This window comes from Suncus etruscus, chromosome 20, assembly GCF_024139225.1.
Source record: "Suncus etruscus isolate mSunEtr1 chromosome 20, mSunEtr1.pri.cur, whole genome shotgun sequence".
Lineage (NCBI taxonomy): Eukaryota > Metazoa > Chordata > Mammalia > Eulipotyphla > Soricidae > Suncus > Suncus etruscus.
Window position 1 is genome coordinate 27,589,075 of NC_064867.1, and position 15,462 is coordinate 27,604,536.

Consider the following 15,462-nt stretch of genomic DNA (forward strand, 5'->3'; position numbering starts at 1 on the left):
ACTGCAAAAAATAATGATTTACATTAGTGTTAACATATGCTTTTAGTTAAACTAGCATTCTGGGGGATAAAGGAGGGAACAAGGATGAAGGGAGGACAACACTGGGGTTGATGGATATTCCCCTGATTCAATGTTAATATGTACCTAAAATACTACTGTGAAAGATATGTAAGTCATTATAATAAAAAATTGTGTTTTATTCAGAAATGTTCTTTGACTTAATGTATTATTATATTATATTAATTATATGTTACGCTATGTTATGTTATGTTACTATATTATGTTATGTCAATTTACCTCAATATGTTAATTAATTTTGTCTCTTCGATAAATTCTTACAATATAAAAAATGAATAAATAAATAAAGTTAAAAATAATTTTCAGAACTATACTTCACTAGCTCTTTGGTCCTGTGTCCATTAAACTCTTAAATTCCAAAGAAAAGCAGAATTACGGGCCAGAGAGATAGCCTGGAGGTAGGGCGTTTGCCTTACATCCAGAAACACGGTGGTTCGAATCCCAACATCCCATATGGTCCCCTGTGCCTGCCAGGGGTGATTTCTGAGCACAGAGCCAGGAGTAACCCCTGAGTACTGCCGCGTGTGACCCAAAAACCAAAAACAAACACAGAGCCAGAAGTAACCCCTGAGCACTGCCGTGTGTGACCCAAAAACAAACAAAAAGGAAGGAAGGGAGGGAGGGAGGGAGGGAGGGAAGGGAGGGAGGGAAGGGAGGGAGGGAAGGGAGGGAGGGAGGGAGGGAGGGAAGGGAGGGAGGGAGGGAAGGAAGTAGGGAAAGAAGGAAGGAGGGAGGGAGGGAGGGAAGGAGGGAGGGAAGGGAGGGAGGGAGGGAGGGAAGGAAGGAGGGAAGGAAGGAAGGAGGGAGGGAGGGAGGGAGGAGGGAGGGAAGGGAGGGAAGGAAGGAAGGAAGGAAGGAAGGAAAGGAAGGAAGGAAGAAGGAAGGAAGGAAGGAAGGAAGGAAGGAAGGAAGGGGAAAGGAAGGAAGGAAGGGAGAAGGGGAAGGGAAAGGAAGGGGAAGGGAAGGAAGGAAGGAAGGAAGGAAGGAAGGAAGGAAGGAAGGAAGGAAGGAAGGAAAAGATAAGGGGAGGGAAAGGAAGGGGAAGGGAAGGGGAGGGAAGGAAGGGAAGGAAGAAAAGAAAGGAAGGAAGGAAGGAAAAGATAGAAAGAAAGAAAGAAAGAGAAAGAAAGAAAGAAAGAAAGAAAGAAAGAAAGAAAGAAAGAAAGAAAGAAAGAAAGAAAGAAAGAAAGAAAAAAAAGAAAGAAAGAAAGAAAGAAAGAAAGAAAGAAAGAAAGAAAGAAAGAAAGAAAGAAAGAAAGAAAGAAAGAAAGAAAGAAAGAAAGAAAGAAAGAAAGAAAGAAGGAAGAAAAGCAGAATTACATTTTGTTGTTCAAATTAAGAATGTTCAAATTAGCGTGATGGACATCAGTCCTCTGTCTCAGAGATTCCAACTTCATGCAGGTGCATTAGCACTTAGAACCTCATGTGTCCTCATGAGAACAAGGGAATAAAGGGCCAGAGGACAGGGCTGCAGTATCTGGGGTGAGGAGATAGGAATATTTCTGCGGTGCACCACAGCCAGCCTAGATGCCCTCCACCCTCTGCCTGTTACTGTTTTCTCCAACTACTTCAAGCTCTGGCACTCACCATTTTCATTTTTATTTTTGAACCACAGCCAGCAAGTGTTTAGGGGTTATTCCTGGATTTGTGCTCAGGAGAGTTTGCTGGTGGTGCTAAGATGACCATATGTGGTTCCAGGGATAAAATCAAGAAGCAAGGCCATTGCTTTAATTCTTGTACTATCTTGTACTATCTTTCCAGCCCCCCAGATACTTATTTTCTTCTTTAATTTTTAATGAAAGCACCGTGATTTACAAAGTTATTCATAGTTGAGTTTTAGACATAAATGTTCCAGCACCCATCCCACCATTATTGTTCCCAGAGTCCTTTCTATACCTCCTGCTCCCAGTCTGCCATTTGAACACACACGCCTTTTGTTTTGTTTTGGGGTCACACCCAGTGATGCTCAGGGGTTACTCCTGGCTCTGTGCTCAGAAATCACTCCTTGCAGGTTCAAGGGACCATATGGGATGCTGGGATTCAAGCCACTGTCTGTCCTTGATTGGCTGCATGCAAGGCAAATGCCCAACCACTGTGCTATCTTTCTAGCCCCAGAACACACACACTTTTTAAAGTTTGGTCCAAACATTTATCTTAAAAAAAAAAACAAACAAAAATCCCTTTAAGACACAGAGGAAACAAATAACTAAATGGTGATAGCAAGTCCTTTTTTATCAGTAATGACCGTAAACATAAATTAAAGTCTTAAACCAGGTCAGATATGAATAAAGTCCTGGTTTAATTCTCAGCACTCACCTGCCCCCAGTCCAAAAAAATTAGCAAAATAAATTAGCACAATAAAATAACAGGATGTAACTATAAACTTTCTCTTGGAGGCTTGCTTGCTTTAAGACCACATTTACATTGAAAGGGAAAGACAGGAAAAATTGCTAAGTGTGAATAGTTATGGAAAAAGAATGGGTCAACTATATTTACATCAGACTAAACAATTTATTTTATAAAAGTTATAAGAGACATAGAAGGGCATGCTCTAATGATAAAAGTTTCAACCACCAAAACCCACCATGACTATAACATATAGGCATCATACATCAAAGAAGCTAAATATATTAAGTAAACAATGACAGAATCAAAAGAAAAAAGGTTAAATAAAAGAATTGAAAGAAGTAATAGAAAACTAAAATAACTACTGGGGTAACATATTCTGTGGCTTGGATTGAACCAGTGTTGGCCACATTCAAGACATTCAAGAACCCCCTGTACTATTTCTTTTGCCTCTCCACCAAGTATATAGATCTATATGTCAGTTTTAAGCAATTTTTAATGTTTGGGGGCAAACCTAATGGTGATCAGGGCTTACTCTAGATCTGTGTTCAGAGGTCACTCCTGGTAGGATTTGGGAATCCAATCCAGGTCGGCCTTATGCAAAGTAAGCACCCACCAAACATTTAAAGGAGAATTGGCACTACTCTTTTGCAAATTTTTCTAGGAATCAAAGAGAAAGGAAAATTCCATCTTCACACTGTGAGGCCATATCACTGACACAAAATCCAGACAAAGATGCTATAAGAATGGTCCTCTGAGCACAGTCAAGAGTAATTCCTGAATAAAGAGCCAAGAAGTTACTCCTGAGCATCGCCAGGTGGCAAATCACCCAACAAAGAAAAATAAGAATAATGCTACAAGAAAACCAAACTAAGACAATAGCATTGCTATATAAATATTGATGTAAAAATCTTCAATAAAATATCAATAAGCCAGATTCAATAGCATGCTTAAAGAACAATATGCCATGACCCAGTGGCATTTATTTCTTGAAGGAGGGTGTAAAAATATGGAAATTAATAACAATATTAGCAGAATAAAGAGAAAAACAGAAAAATAATTTAATTGATACAAAATGCATTTGATAAAATTGAACATACGTTCATCAGAAAAGCAGTCAACAAAGGATTAAATAAAAGCACTAACTAATAAAGGCCAAATATAAAAATTCTAGGGCTAACATCTCAAAGTGAAAGCTTAAAACATTTCTCTAGATAAGAAACAAGGAGCCCCCCCCTTTTTTTTTACCACAGTTACTCAAAAGGGTACTGGAAATTCTAGCCAAATCAGATAGACAAGAAAAAGACATAAAAGACATCAATTTGGAAACAAAAAAGTAAAATTGTCTTTATGTAGAGATGAAAGGATCTTTTGTGCAGAAAGCCACAAAGATTGTACACACACACACACAGAGCAAAGCTATCACAAGACATAACTGTCCCTTACACCTTTAAATATATATATATATATGTATATATGTATTATACACTTGTTCAGGACTTATTCCTGGTTCTGTGCTTACACATCATTTCTGGAAGAGATCGGGGTACCACATGGTATATGCAGCATACAAGGCAAGTACCCTACTTGATAAACTAAAGTCATTAGTTTATAGTCTTTATACTGACTTAGAATGACAATATTCTACAATTGCATGTAGATTGCATGTGTATTCACACCTGAGTATATCTTTAAATGACAGTTTTTCTCTATGATACATCAATAACATTAGTTACAAACATTTTAACTATTATAAAGCTTCAAACCACATATCAAAATCTGGAAATCAAGTTTGACCATCAGAATTCTTTTTCATTTTTTCCTCCCAGTATCTTCTTGCTTTTTCTCACTCATTTATTCCTTTCATTTTAAAATTATTGCCAGGGCTGGAGCAATAGTTTGGTGGGTAAGGTGCTAGCCTTATTAACTTGCTAGCCATGTTGCTAACTTAGGTTCAATCCCTGACATCCCATATGGTTACCAAAGCATCTCCAGGAGTAAGATTCCTGAGTGCAGAGCCAGGAGTAACCCGTGAGCATCACTGGGAATGGCCTAAAACCCACTACCATCACCACCAAATCAGCATTGCCAAAGGCTCTACAATTTCCTGTGGCAGATTAATTTTATCAACAAAGACAAAGAGAACTGATAGCTTTGTAATGTTCCCTTGCCTGGTCTTCTGTCTCTTTATAAAGATCTGTGCATGCTTTTATGGCTCCCTGTGAATGGGTACAGAAAGCTGAGTAGGGAGAGTGCCCGAATATTCAGGTTAGGATAAATGAAAGTTATATGAGTGCTTGGCTTTCAGAGTAGGTCATCTTGGTTGTGGAAAATGGAATGACAGGCTGGGGAGAAGGCGTAGAGTTAGAGCAAAGTGGAAGGACGCACCTCAATCAATGCTGTTTCCCCCCCCCCCCATACTCCAACCAAATATATCACCCACCTACCTGCCTTGAAGACAAATGATTGGTTGGGACAAAATGTCCCAGGATACTAGGGCCCAGATGTCACTTACAGAGGTGGACAACTGTGATGCCAATGTTCCACAATACTGGGACCCAGATGTTACTTACAGCAGTGGACAGTCGTGATGCCAGTGTCATCTCTAGATTCCCCTTCAGGCCCACTAAGGAAGGTACCAAGGTCAGAAGGTCTTGTACCTCTGTGAACACCGGCCAGTGCTGATGGGGAAGAGAAAGGTCATCAGTCCTAGTGTATAGATGGGTATCTCAGAAGCTTCTAGAACAACTTCAGTGACTCTCCTCATTAGCCAATGACTTATCAATGTCTTTTTTCTTTCTTCTTTTCATCCTTCTATTTTATTTATTTACTAATTAATTAATTAATTAAATGGCCACACCTAGCAGTGCTCAGGAGTCATTCTTGGCTCTGCACCCAGGAATCACTCTTGGTTCAGGGGATTATATGGGATGCCCGGGATCAAACCTAGGTTACCCAAGTACAATTCAAACACAATACCTGTTATATTATCTCTTCAGCTTTAGGGCCACACCTGGCAGTGCTCAGGGCTTAGTCCTATCACTGTGCTCAGGAATCACTCCTGCCTGTGCCAGGGAAACTTTATGCAGTGCTGGGGATAGAATCCAGATCATTGTGTGCAAGGCACATGCCCTATCTACTCTAAGGAATTTCTTTTTTGGGAGGGTCTCTGGGATCCAAGAGCTCTTCCTGACAATTCGTGGCCAACCTGGCCAGAAGTTTAATGCAAAGATGGATGATGCAGTGCTGGAAGTTCCTGGGTAACCCACAGTTCTCAGAAATCCCCAAGCAGTATCCAGTGACACTTGGGGGGTTCCATGTGGTGCTAGAGATTGAACTCAGGCTTTGAAACGAGGACCCCTAAACTTCCCTCCTGGGAGTCAAGAGTCAGAAGGCTGGGGTATACCCACTCCCCAAAGTAGGGCTATGTGGAGGTGAGGAAACCAACCACTGATGGAATCTTAGCACCCCCCATAGCCCCCTCAAACTTCAGGATCCCCACTCGGACCTCTTCCTTCTATCACACCTTCCACACCTTCTGAGGTTCTGGGCATTCACTGAGTCTAAATGCCTCAGGCCTCTCTCATCCTGTCACCATCTACACATCCCTGCTGTCCATCTGACCTCTCCTCTCATCAGTAGCACAAATACCAGATGATTCATTCATGCAAATGTGCGAGGGGCAAAGAAGCAAAGCTTGGGGACAGATGAAACCAGCACAACAAAATCAAGGCCCAGAGCTGGGAGTTCCACAGAGGGAGAAGGTGGGGTGCAGTGAACTGTTTGGTGGAAAAAGGCTGGAGAGTGTCTGGTGGTTGGAGGGTGTCGATGGATCTTAAAGAATATGAATGTCACTTCAATGAATGAATGAAAGTCCCCTGAGGTTCTGGGGGGAGGGTCTCTGCTATCAGTCCTCATTATATATATATATATATATATATATATATCATTATTATATATCAAAGCATGGAGGGCTTTGATGCAGGACCAGGGGCATAGTAGGCTACAACCATATCTTCACACCTTCGGACTCATCTCTGACTCTGAATTTGAGTTAGATCCCTCACTGGACACTCACCCCACATTTGTGAGGCCTCGCGGACTCGCGGACATCATCTCTAAAGACCAGCCAAAGGCTCAATGGGAGACCAAGAGGACTCCCCACCTGGGTGGGCATCATGGGGCATTCCTTGCTGTGAGTGCACCCAGCTGTGAGTTTCTCTGCGTCTGGGTTAACAGCTCAAATCACACACATGGGAGTGTCCTCAGATAGAGAATGATAGGCCAGGGGAAACGGCCTAATAAGCAGAGTGAATACTACAAATATGGCAGCCCCTGGTCCCTGGCAGTACATAACTCCCCAAGCACTGCCAGAAGTGACTCCAAGCACTGAGCTGCAAGTAGCCGGATGTGGCCCAAAGCAAGAGTAACCATACAATCGGTTACCCCTCTGCTCCCTATGTCCTCAGTAGGACAAAAAAGCATTAAATGTCCCCCTCCCCACAACAGCCAAGCTGGTCCATATCCTCTTCACAATTTACTTCATCTTCATCCCTATCTGCACACATGGGCTGGTCCCTAGGCCTGGCTATTTCTCACATCATCCTGTAAATGGCAATTTTGGCTCCTGAACCTGCTCCCACATCCAGCTACTTCTAGAAGAATGAATCATCTCTTATGTCCACTGAGGCTAACAACTGCTGGTGTTCTCCACTCCCTCGCACTCAGAGGGATGATACAAAGATTAGTAGTCTAGCCCTGGTCCCTGCAGAGATGGATTGAAATAGATGGTAAGTCTGTCTCAGACCCAAGACCCGGGGCAGTGGGCCTGGAGCTCAAAATGTGCTGTATGAATGAAAGAAGAAAGTAACAGTTAAAGAATGACTCATCTGAGGGGCTGGAGAGATAGCATGGAGGTAGGGCATTTGCCTTGCATGCAGAAGGATGGTGATTCAAATCTCCGCAGGGCAGGCTCAGATGAGTCATTATTTTTTGTTTTGTTCATAGTCTCTGGGTACCAAATAATCACCTCCTCCACAAAGTCTCAAAGCACAGCCAAGAGTTGAAAAAATCCTGTGACCAGAACCCCTGTGCTGGTCTGAACACTTTCCTTACTAGTGGGCCTCTATTCTTCATGGTGTCACTAGAAAATAATTATGAAAACCTCAGATCTGGCCACTCATCGGGCCTCCATACCTATGGTCCAACTTATGATGGAACCTGGACCCCAGAAAGAATTCTGGCTCTAAGCAGAGAAGTTGAATCCAGCAGTTGCCCATGTCTTGGGATACTAGAATTGCCATGGGGTACCCTCAAACAGGAGGCCTGGCCAGCTGGGTGGGCGTCCTTGCAGCTGGCACCCAGTCCTGGCTAGTCCCTTCCATGCTGTCATCCTTTGGAGCCATGAGGGCAAGCCAGATACCTGCATGGTTCTGAGAAAGATAGGAGGCAGTCTCTCTGGAGCCTGAACAACTGGGCCCTCAAATCTCAATATCCCCACTGTCTAGAAATGGGGAGAAGCAGCAGGCTGAGATGCTCCAGTACCTTTGGTTCTTTCTCCCAGAGAAAGACTCAAAGCTTGAGTTGACTTCCCTACTAGTGCAGAGTCCCAGAGGCGGCTTCTTCCTGTTGGTCTCCGCAACAAATGTGATCCCACATCTGATGCAAGTTCAGCCTTTTAGAATCCCTTCCAGATCAGCCCTACTTGTGCTACCTGAACTGGCACCATCTCCTCTGCCACATTCTAAGACAGTGTCTCCCCTATATCCGTGCCCCAATCCTGAGCCACAGTACCAGGGAAGGTATGCAGGGGTAAAGGGCCTCAAAGAAGAAAATAAATGCTACTTCCAGGGGTGATACTGCAGAGATGGATACCTTTTTCTCAGGCACAAATAAATAATAGATTTGGTTCTCTCTCTTTTTTTTTTTAATTTTGGACCACACCCGGTGACACTCAGGGGATACTCCTGGCTACATGCTCAGAAATTGCTCCTGGCTTGAGGGTCCATATGGGAAGCCGGGGGATCGAACCAAGGTCCATCATGGGTCAGCCGCATGCGTGGCAAATGCCCTACCACTGCACCATCACTCCAGCCCCTTGGTTCTTTTCTTTTTCACAGAGGTGGGGATTGCACTCAGGGCTTCACACATACTATACCAAATGCTCTACTGTTGAGCCACATTCCTAGATCAAATATCAGCTTCCTTTATTTTTTCAAAGTGGGGTGCCACAACTGGGGCTGAGAGCTGACTCATGACTACTCAGGAATCACTCTTGGTGGTGGGGGTGGGCAGAGTTCAAGATGAGCCAGTTAACCTTGTACTATCTTCTCAGACCCACTGACCACTGGCTTTCTACCAACAAACTGACCAGTCCTTGAAGAGCTGTCCTGAATCCCCAGATAGGGAACTGTTCCATGGATGGAGGAATTAAAGTGGAGTTGCCTGAGAACCATTGTGAGCTCATTCAGAACTAGGGATTCAAGCATAGCGAGTGGGTAGGAGTGGTTATCTGTCTCTAGCTCACAGACAGCCCCATAGGAAGATGGCCAGTGGTCAGCTTGAAGATTACAGCATGTGTGCAGAGGAGAGGGGGGACAGTCCAGGCCACTGCCAGGGACTGAACATCTAAATTTCTTTTTTTTTTTTGTTTTTTGGGTCAGTGCTTAAGGGTCACTCCTGGGGGCCGGAGAGATAGCATGGAGGTAAGGCGTTTGCCTTTTATGCAGGAGGTCATCGGTTCGAATCCTGGCATCCCATATGGTCCCCCATGCCTGCCAGGAGCAATTTCTGAGCCTGGAGCCAGAAATAACCCCTGAGCACTGCCGGGTGTGACCCAAAAACCACAAAAAAAAAAAAAAAAGGTCACTCCTGGCTCTATGCTCAGAAACCTCTCCCAGCAGGCTCGGGGGACCATATAGGATGCCAGGATTCGAATCACCTACCTTCTGCATGCAAGGCAAACGCCTTACCTCCATGCTATCTCTCCGGCCCCTGAACATCTAACTTCAATGTTACAGGTCCAGAGGTGACCTTCTAACATACGATTACACAAAATGTAAACCCCCACCTCCCTCCTGTCTTTCCTAGTTTTCCAGCCCACTGACTCTGTAAACAAATGCGTGAGAGGAAACTTATGATTCCAACACATCAGCCATGAGACAAGCCAGGATTGAAATCAACAGATGGAAAATGGGAATATGGGGTGGGAGAGGAAAATGTGTATGGAGAGGAGATGAGAATATGGGGTCGGAGACAGGAATGTAGGGTTGGATGTGGGAATGTGGGGTGGTAGATGGAAATGTGAGGTCATGTTTTTATTCCCATCCTCTGTCCAATGCCTCTAACCCACCAGTACACCCACCCCCCCAAAAATGTTGCAGCCACTGAATTCAGCTGTGTTTTATCTTCCCCATCGAAGAAGCCTATGGGGTTTATAGCCACAAAAAGGTGAATTAATGGCTCCGGCGAGGATCCCTAGGTCATTCATTCTCACCACCTTGCAAGGTAGGAAATGACACTGAGATAGGGTAGCTGGATGAGATTGCTTCAGGGGCTTCAGTGTTCCATGAAACTAAAACTATGAAGATTTCTGTTAGTACCATGGACCCCTGCTCAGGGTTGCTGCACCAGAAACCTGATGCACAAACATCTCCCAGCACCTCCAGCCCTGTCTGTCCTCACCGTGATGCCTAGGATCCTGGCCCTCCCACTCCTGTACCCCACAATCACCCTGTACGCACTTGGATGGTGTTCATGATGAAGCCCGCAGCCATCATGCCCAGGCCTGAGAGCAGAATAGGCACCACGATTTGGAACGTGATGGTGAAGACAGTCTCTGGGAAGAACCCGTGTGGGGTCCGTATGAGTTCACAGCTGAACCCTCGCAACTTCTTGCCCTGGAAACGAAACTCCAGATTCAGCTGGGTGACCACCATGATGAAGTTGCAGGAAGGTACACCCCAGAGTGTACCTGCTGGCCTCTCCTCCTTGTCCTCACAGGGCAGCCAATATTCGCCCACGCTGGCAAAGGGTCCCACGATGGCCTGTGTCAGCAGATGGGGGGACTCCTCAACTTGTGTCCAGTGGTCAAGATCCAAGGTACGACAGTGAGTGAAACAGGCCAGTGAGTTTGGCAGGGCCTGGGTAGCTGGTCCTGGACACTCCCAGCAGATTTGGTTCTTCTCAGATACTGGCTGCTGCGTCTAAAGGCACCTCTCCAGGCCGGCCCCCCACAAAGACAATCCCTGTTTCTCAGCACGACCTTGATATCATCTGGGGGTGTGTGTGTATGTGTGTGTGGGAGAACCATGCTGGCTTGTGCTGAGTCCAAAGAGATGTGGCCAGTGGCCAGAGGGAAGTCTGGCCTTGGCGAACCCCACAAAGAGGCCTGCCCCATGCTGTGTGAGGGCCTGGAGATGCCGTGTTCTTGGCAAGAGGCTGGAGAGATCAGCACATGGGACATGCCCAGCAGGCCCAGGGAATGGCACTGAGGGAAGAGAAGAGTTTTCTTTTTTCCTTTCTTTGCTTTTTGGGTCAAACCTGGTGACGCTCAGGGGTTACTCCTGGCTATGCCCTCAGAAGTTGCTCCTGGCTTGGAAGCCATATGGGATGCCAGGGATCAAACAGAGGTCCATCCTGGATCAGCTGTGTGCAAGGCAAATGTCCTACTGCTTGCACCATCACTCCGGCCCTGAATGAGAAGAGTTTTAATCCTTGTGGCTGAATAGCCCAGGAGAGAAGTCATGTCCCTTTGGCTTCCAGTTCCCTCTTTGATTCTGGAGACCAGCTCTTGCCAGGTATGGGATTTGGGGAGGCCCCATACCAGAGCCCTTCTCCCTGGCCTGGGGAGTGCTGGGAGGCTTGGCAGGCCCCCAGCCGTCCTTGTCTTTTTCCCCTGACTCCAGGCCTTCCCTGGGTGCCAGCTCAGATGGCCAGAAGTGGTTCAGGTGGACTCTTAGTAGTCCTCAGGCTTCCCCCCTTCCTCCGTACTCCAGGGGGGAGGTGCATGGGGGAGGAGGGAGGGCCGTTTTAGTACTGGTTTATGTTGGGACAGTCACTGGAATTTTTTTCTCCTTGTTTTCCTATTGATAGTATTGTATGCATATATTTTATATATCCATAACATCCATCTTGTATTGTGACCTTGATACCGCCCTACAAATCTCATTTTTAATATTTTACTGCCTCAGTCCAAACCCTTATTCCCCCCCCCCCATCTTCCCATGTAGGTGCAGCTCATGACATGAAGCTCACCACATAGAGTGATAAGTGCAGTTAGAGAAATAACTACACTGAAAACTATCATAACAATGTGAATGAATGAGGGAAAAAGAAAGCCTGTCTCGAGTACAGGTGTGGGTGGGGTGGGGGATAGATAGATCTGGGAAATTGGTTGTGGGAATCCTGCACTGGTGAAGGGGGTGTTCTTTACATGACTATAATCATACAACTACAATTACATTTGTAATCACGGTGTTTAAATAAAGATAATTTATAAAAAAAAAAAAAGAGAGAAGTCATGTCCTGTGGTGACATCAATGCTGGGATCTGGAACTCATGGCCACGAGACAAGACTGTGATGGTGGAAGAAGCCAGGCCTGTTTCTGTGGGTGCAGATGAACCCCTTTCCTCATTCATATCAGTTTCCAACAGCCCTGAGAATCACCCCAACTAAAGAAGTTGTGGCTGCAACTTGGCTTATAGGGACTATGTTGGAGTATCCACCTTTCTGGTGCCAGGAGCCAGGGACAGGTTGTTCAAAATGGGACAGGCTCAGTGGGAGTGAGGTCACGGCGATCAGAAGTGCAGTTCCAAGAGATTGAGACATACCTACTGTCCCCCAGGAAATGGGCCATGGGCTGAGACTCAGTCACTAAATCTACTCTCCCTGCTCAGAGCCCCAGTGCCAGCCAGGTCTCAGGGCCATCTGGTGGGGGAAGAGGAGTCAAGGGGCTGCCCCAGGGTGCCAGGCAGAACTTCGCACCACCCACTCGAAACTCAAATCACTTTTTCTTTTTTTTACTTGAGACAGACTGATAATTCCTAGCTATCAACACATGAACTTTTTCTCAAACAGCTAAGGATCGATGGGAAGAATCCTATATTACAAACTCTCTTGTAATCCTAACCCAAAGTATATTTAAAAAACGAAACAAAGCAAAGCAAAACAAAACAAAATGAAAAGAATAAAACAGGGCTGGAGGGATAATACAGTAGGTGAGTTGTTTGCCTTGCACACAGCAGATCTGGGTTTGATCCCTAACATCCCATATGGGCTCCTGAGCACATCAGAAATAATCACTTTTATTTATTTATTTGGTGCTCAGGGGTTACTCCTGACTCTATGCTCAGAAATCCCTCCTGGCAGGCTCGGGGGACAATATGGGGTGCTGAGAATAGAACCCAGGTCTGTCCTGGGTCGGCTGCATGCAAGGCAAACGTCCTACAGCTGTGCTATCTCTCTGGTCCAGGAATAATTCTTGAATGCAGAGCCAGGAGTAACACCTAACCACTGCTGGGTGTGATTCAAAATACAAACAAACAAACAAAAAAATAACAATAAACCAATCCAACAAACCCTTTCAGTCCCCTGTCCTCCACCCACACACACATAACTGCCCTCCCATTGTCAATATCAGTGTCAATGTCCACAGGGTCTATTTTATTCTCTTTGTTTATACATCTTTACCCTCTGACTAACTTCACTCTCCTAGTTTCTTCCATTTCTTTTTTTTTTTTTTGCTGTTAGTGGCAAGAGTTAACCTAATTTTTTAATAGCTGAAATGGATTGCATTTTATAAATGTATGTCATCTTCCTTTTCCGATCATCTAGTCTCAGGTACTTCTTTATTTTATTTAATTAATTAATTTTTCAGGTACTTCTGATATGCTTGACAAGAGGACAAGCACCTCCTGCTCTTATAAATAATACTGCAGTTACCGAAATGCACCCTGGGACATAGTCTTAGTGCTCCAAAGCCTTTTTTCCTTTCTTCTCTTTTCTACTTTATTGCAGTGCTGGGTGTGGAAAGCACTTTCTCTTCTTTTTTTTATTTTTATTTATTTTTTATTTTTTTTTTTTTACTTTCTCTTCTTTCCTGTTAAAGCAAGCCTTCTTTGCCCCAAGAAAGCATTAGCTACATTTGCTTCCAAGGACAGAGCCTGTGTGATCCCCAACCACAATTCTCAGAGCCGAGAAAACATTCAGTAAATCACTCCATAAACGAGTCTTTCGCCCTGACCTTAGCCAGACACTGGCCCAAGCACCACAGACAGCTGTAGACCCAACAGACACATGTAAGCAGCTTCCACCAAGAAGCCGATCACCCTAAATAAGAAAATGAAACCACAAGCTGAGGGGTGTACTTTGCAGGGAGTCCCAGGTTTGCTGAGAACAGGGCATAGCATGCAGCAACCTGTGATGGATGGAATGAATGGATGAATAAGTGAATGAATGAGTCATTGCTCTTCTGTGCCCCCAATAGCTTTGCAAATCCTTTTTGTGCCAAACCACTTCATATACAACCCATCACAGGTCATCCAACCCATCCAACTCATCCTAGACTCACAGTAGCTCTTAATGTTCCTTTCCCAGGAGACAAACTGTAAAGTCAGCATAAAGGCTGTATACAATATCACATTCCACATGGCTGCAGGGACAGCAGTCAGGCGCTTCTCCCAGTACAGGCCACCTCTACCACCCTGCTCAATGTGGCCTGCTCAATGGCCACTCCCTACCTTGCTCTTCCATCCCCAAGCTGGAAGGGCCCAATTAGAGGTCCTCCATTCCAGCCAGATGTCACCTCCTAGGGCCTCAAAGCTTCCTGTGACTTTTTATGGTTCTAAAATCTTTCTTTTTTTTTTTTTTTTTTTTTTTTTTATTTGTTTTTTTTTTTTGTTTTTGGGCCAAACCCGGTAACGCTCAGGGGTTACTCCTGGCTATGCGCTCAGAAGTCGCTCCTGGCTTGGGGGACCATATGGGACGCCGGGGGATCGAACCGCGGTCCGTCTCCTAGGCTAGCGCAGGTAAGGCAGGCACCTTACCTCCAGCGCCACCGCCCGGCCCCTCTAAAATCTTTCTAATGCAAAGTATAATAGTACCCGGTGCAGCCCAGACCATTGGACTCCCTGAGGGAAAATATGAAAACAGAAAGAGGCTCTGACTAAGCAAGTAAAAATTACTATAAAAGGGGCTGGAGAGATAGCATAGCAGTAGGGCATTTGCCTTGCATGCAGCCGACCTAGGTTTGATTCCTGGCATCCCATATGGTCTTTTGAGTCTGCCTGGGGTAATTTCTGGGTGTAGAGCCAGCACCCCAGGTCAGTCCTGGTTCCCTTCAGAGCTAGAATCACCCATGTGTTGGGACATGTGTTGGCTCTGAAGGGAGACCCCCACTTTTACCCCAGAAGTCAAACTCAGTTTCATGCACCAAAATGTGGAATGGGCTGGAAGAAACGCCCACCACCTAAGTTACTGAGTACCCCCATCATTATCAGCACAAAGTATTGACTGACTTGGATCCAAATTCTCAGGGATCTGCACTCTCAGCACCTCCCAAGTGAGGGGCCAGAGGGGGGCTGCCCTTCTGCTAAGCTCTGCCCAACAAGCACCTGGCCTGGCATGCACACCCAAGGGGCAGTCTCCAGCATGCATGGGGGAAATGGGAATGTCCCAGAGAACCTACTGGCAAGAAACTTCCCTCTGGGCTACTGATAAGGCCTTCAGCTCTGCTGGACGGTTTGTGCTTGTTTCTGTGAGGGAGTTTCTTCTTCCCAACCTCGTGTTCTCCGGGAGAAACTGGGATTCATCCCACCCCCCATGCCCTGGCTGCTACTCCCAGGCCCCACTGTGTCTCCTGTTTCTGTGTCAGGTCAGTGCCAGGGATGGAAGTCACCTCTGCTCTCTAGCCTTTCTCTTCTCCTTTTTTCATTTCCTTTGTTTGGGGTGGGGTGTTACATTCCCAGTGGTGCTCACTGGTTACTCTTGACTCTAAGCTCCTAATAGTGATGGGGGGGGGGTTCCTGAAATGCCAGGGA

At 45.4% G+C, this 15,462-nt stretch overlaps 1 protein-coding gene across 1 annotated transcript in view; it reads right to left on the reverse strand.

The window, feature by feature from the left end:
* SLC41A3 (solute carrier family 41 member 3) overlaps positions 1-15,462 on the reverse strand; it is a 36,175-nt gene that overhangs the window by 14,045 nt on the left and 6,668 nt on the right. Inside the window, exon 3 of the mRNA XM_049766525.1 lies at positions 4,998-5,105. Coding sequence (XP_049622482.1) covers positions 4,998-5,105 — 108 coding nt within the window. The remainder of the gene's footprint in view (positions 1-4,997; positions 5,106-15,462) is intronic.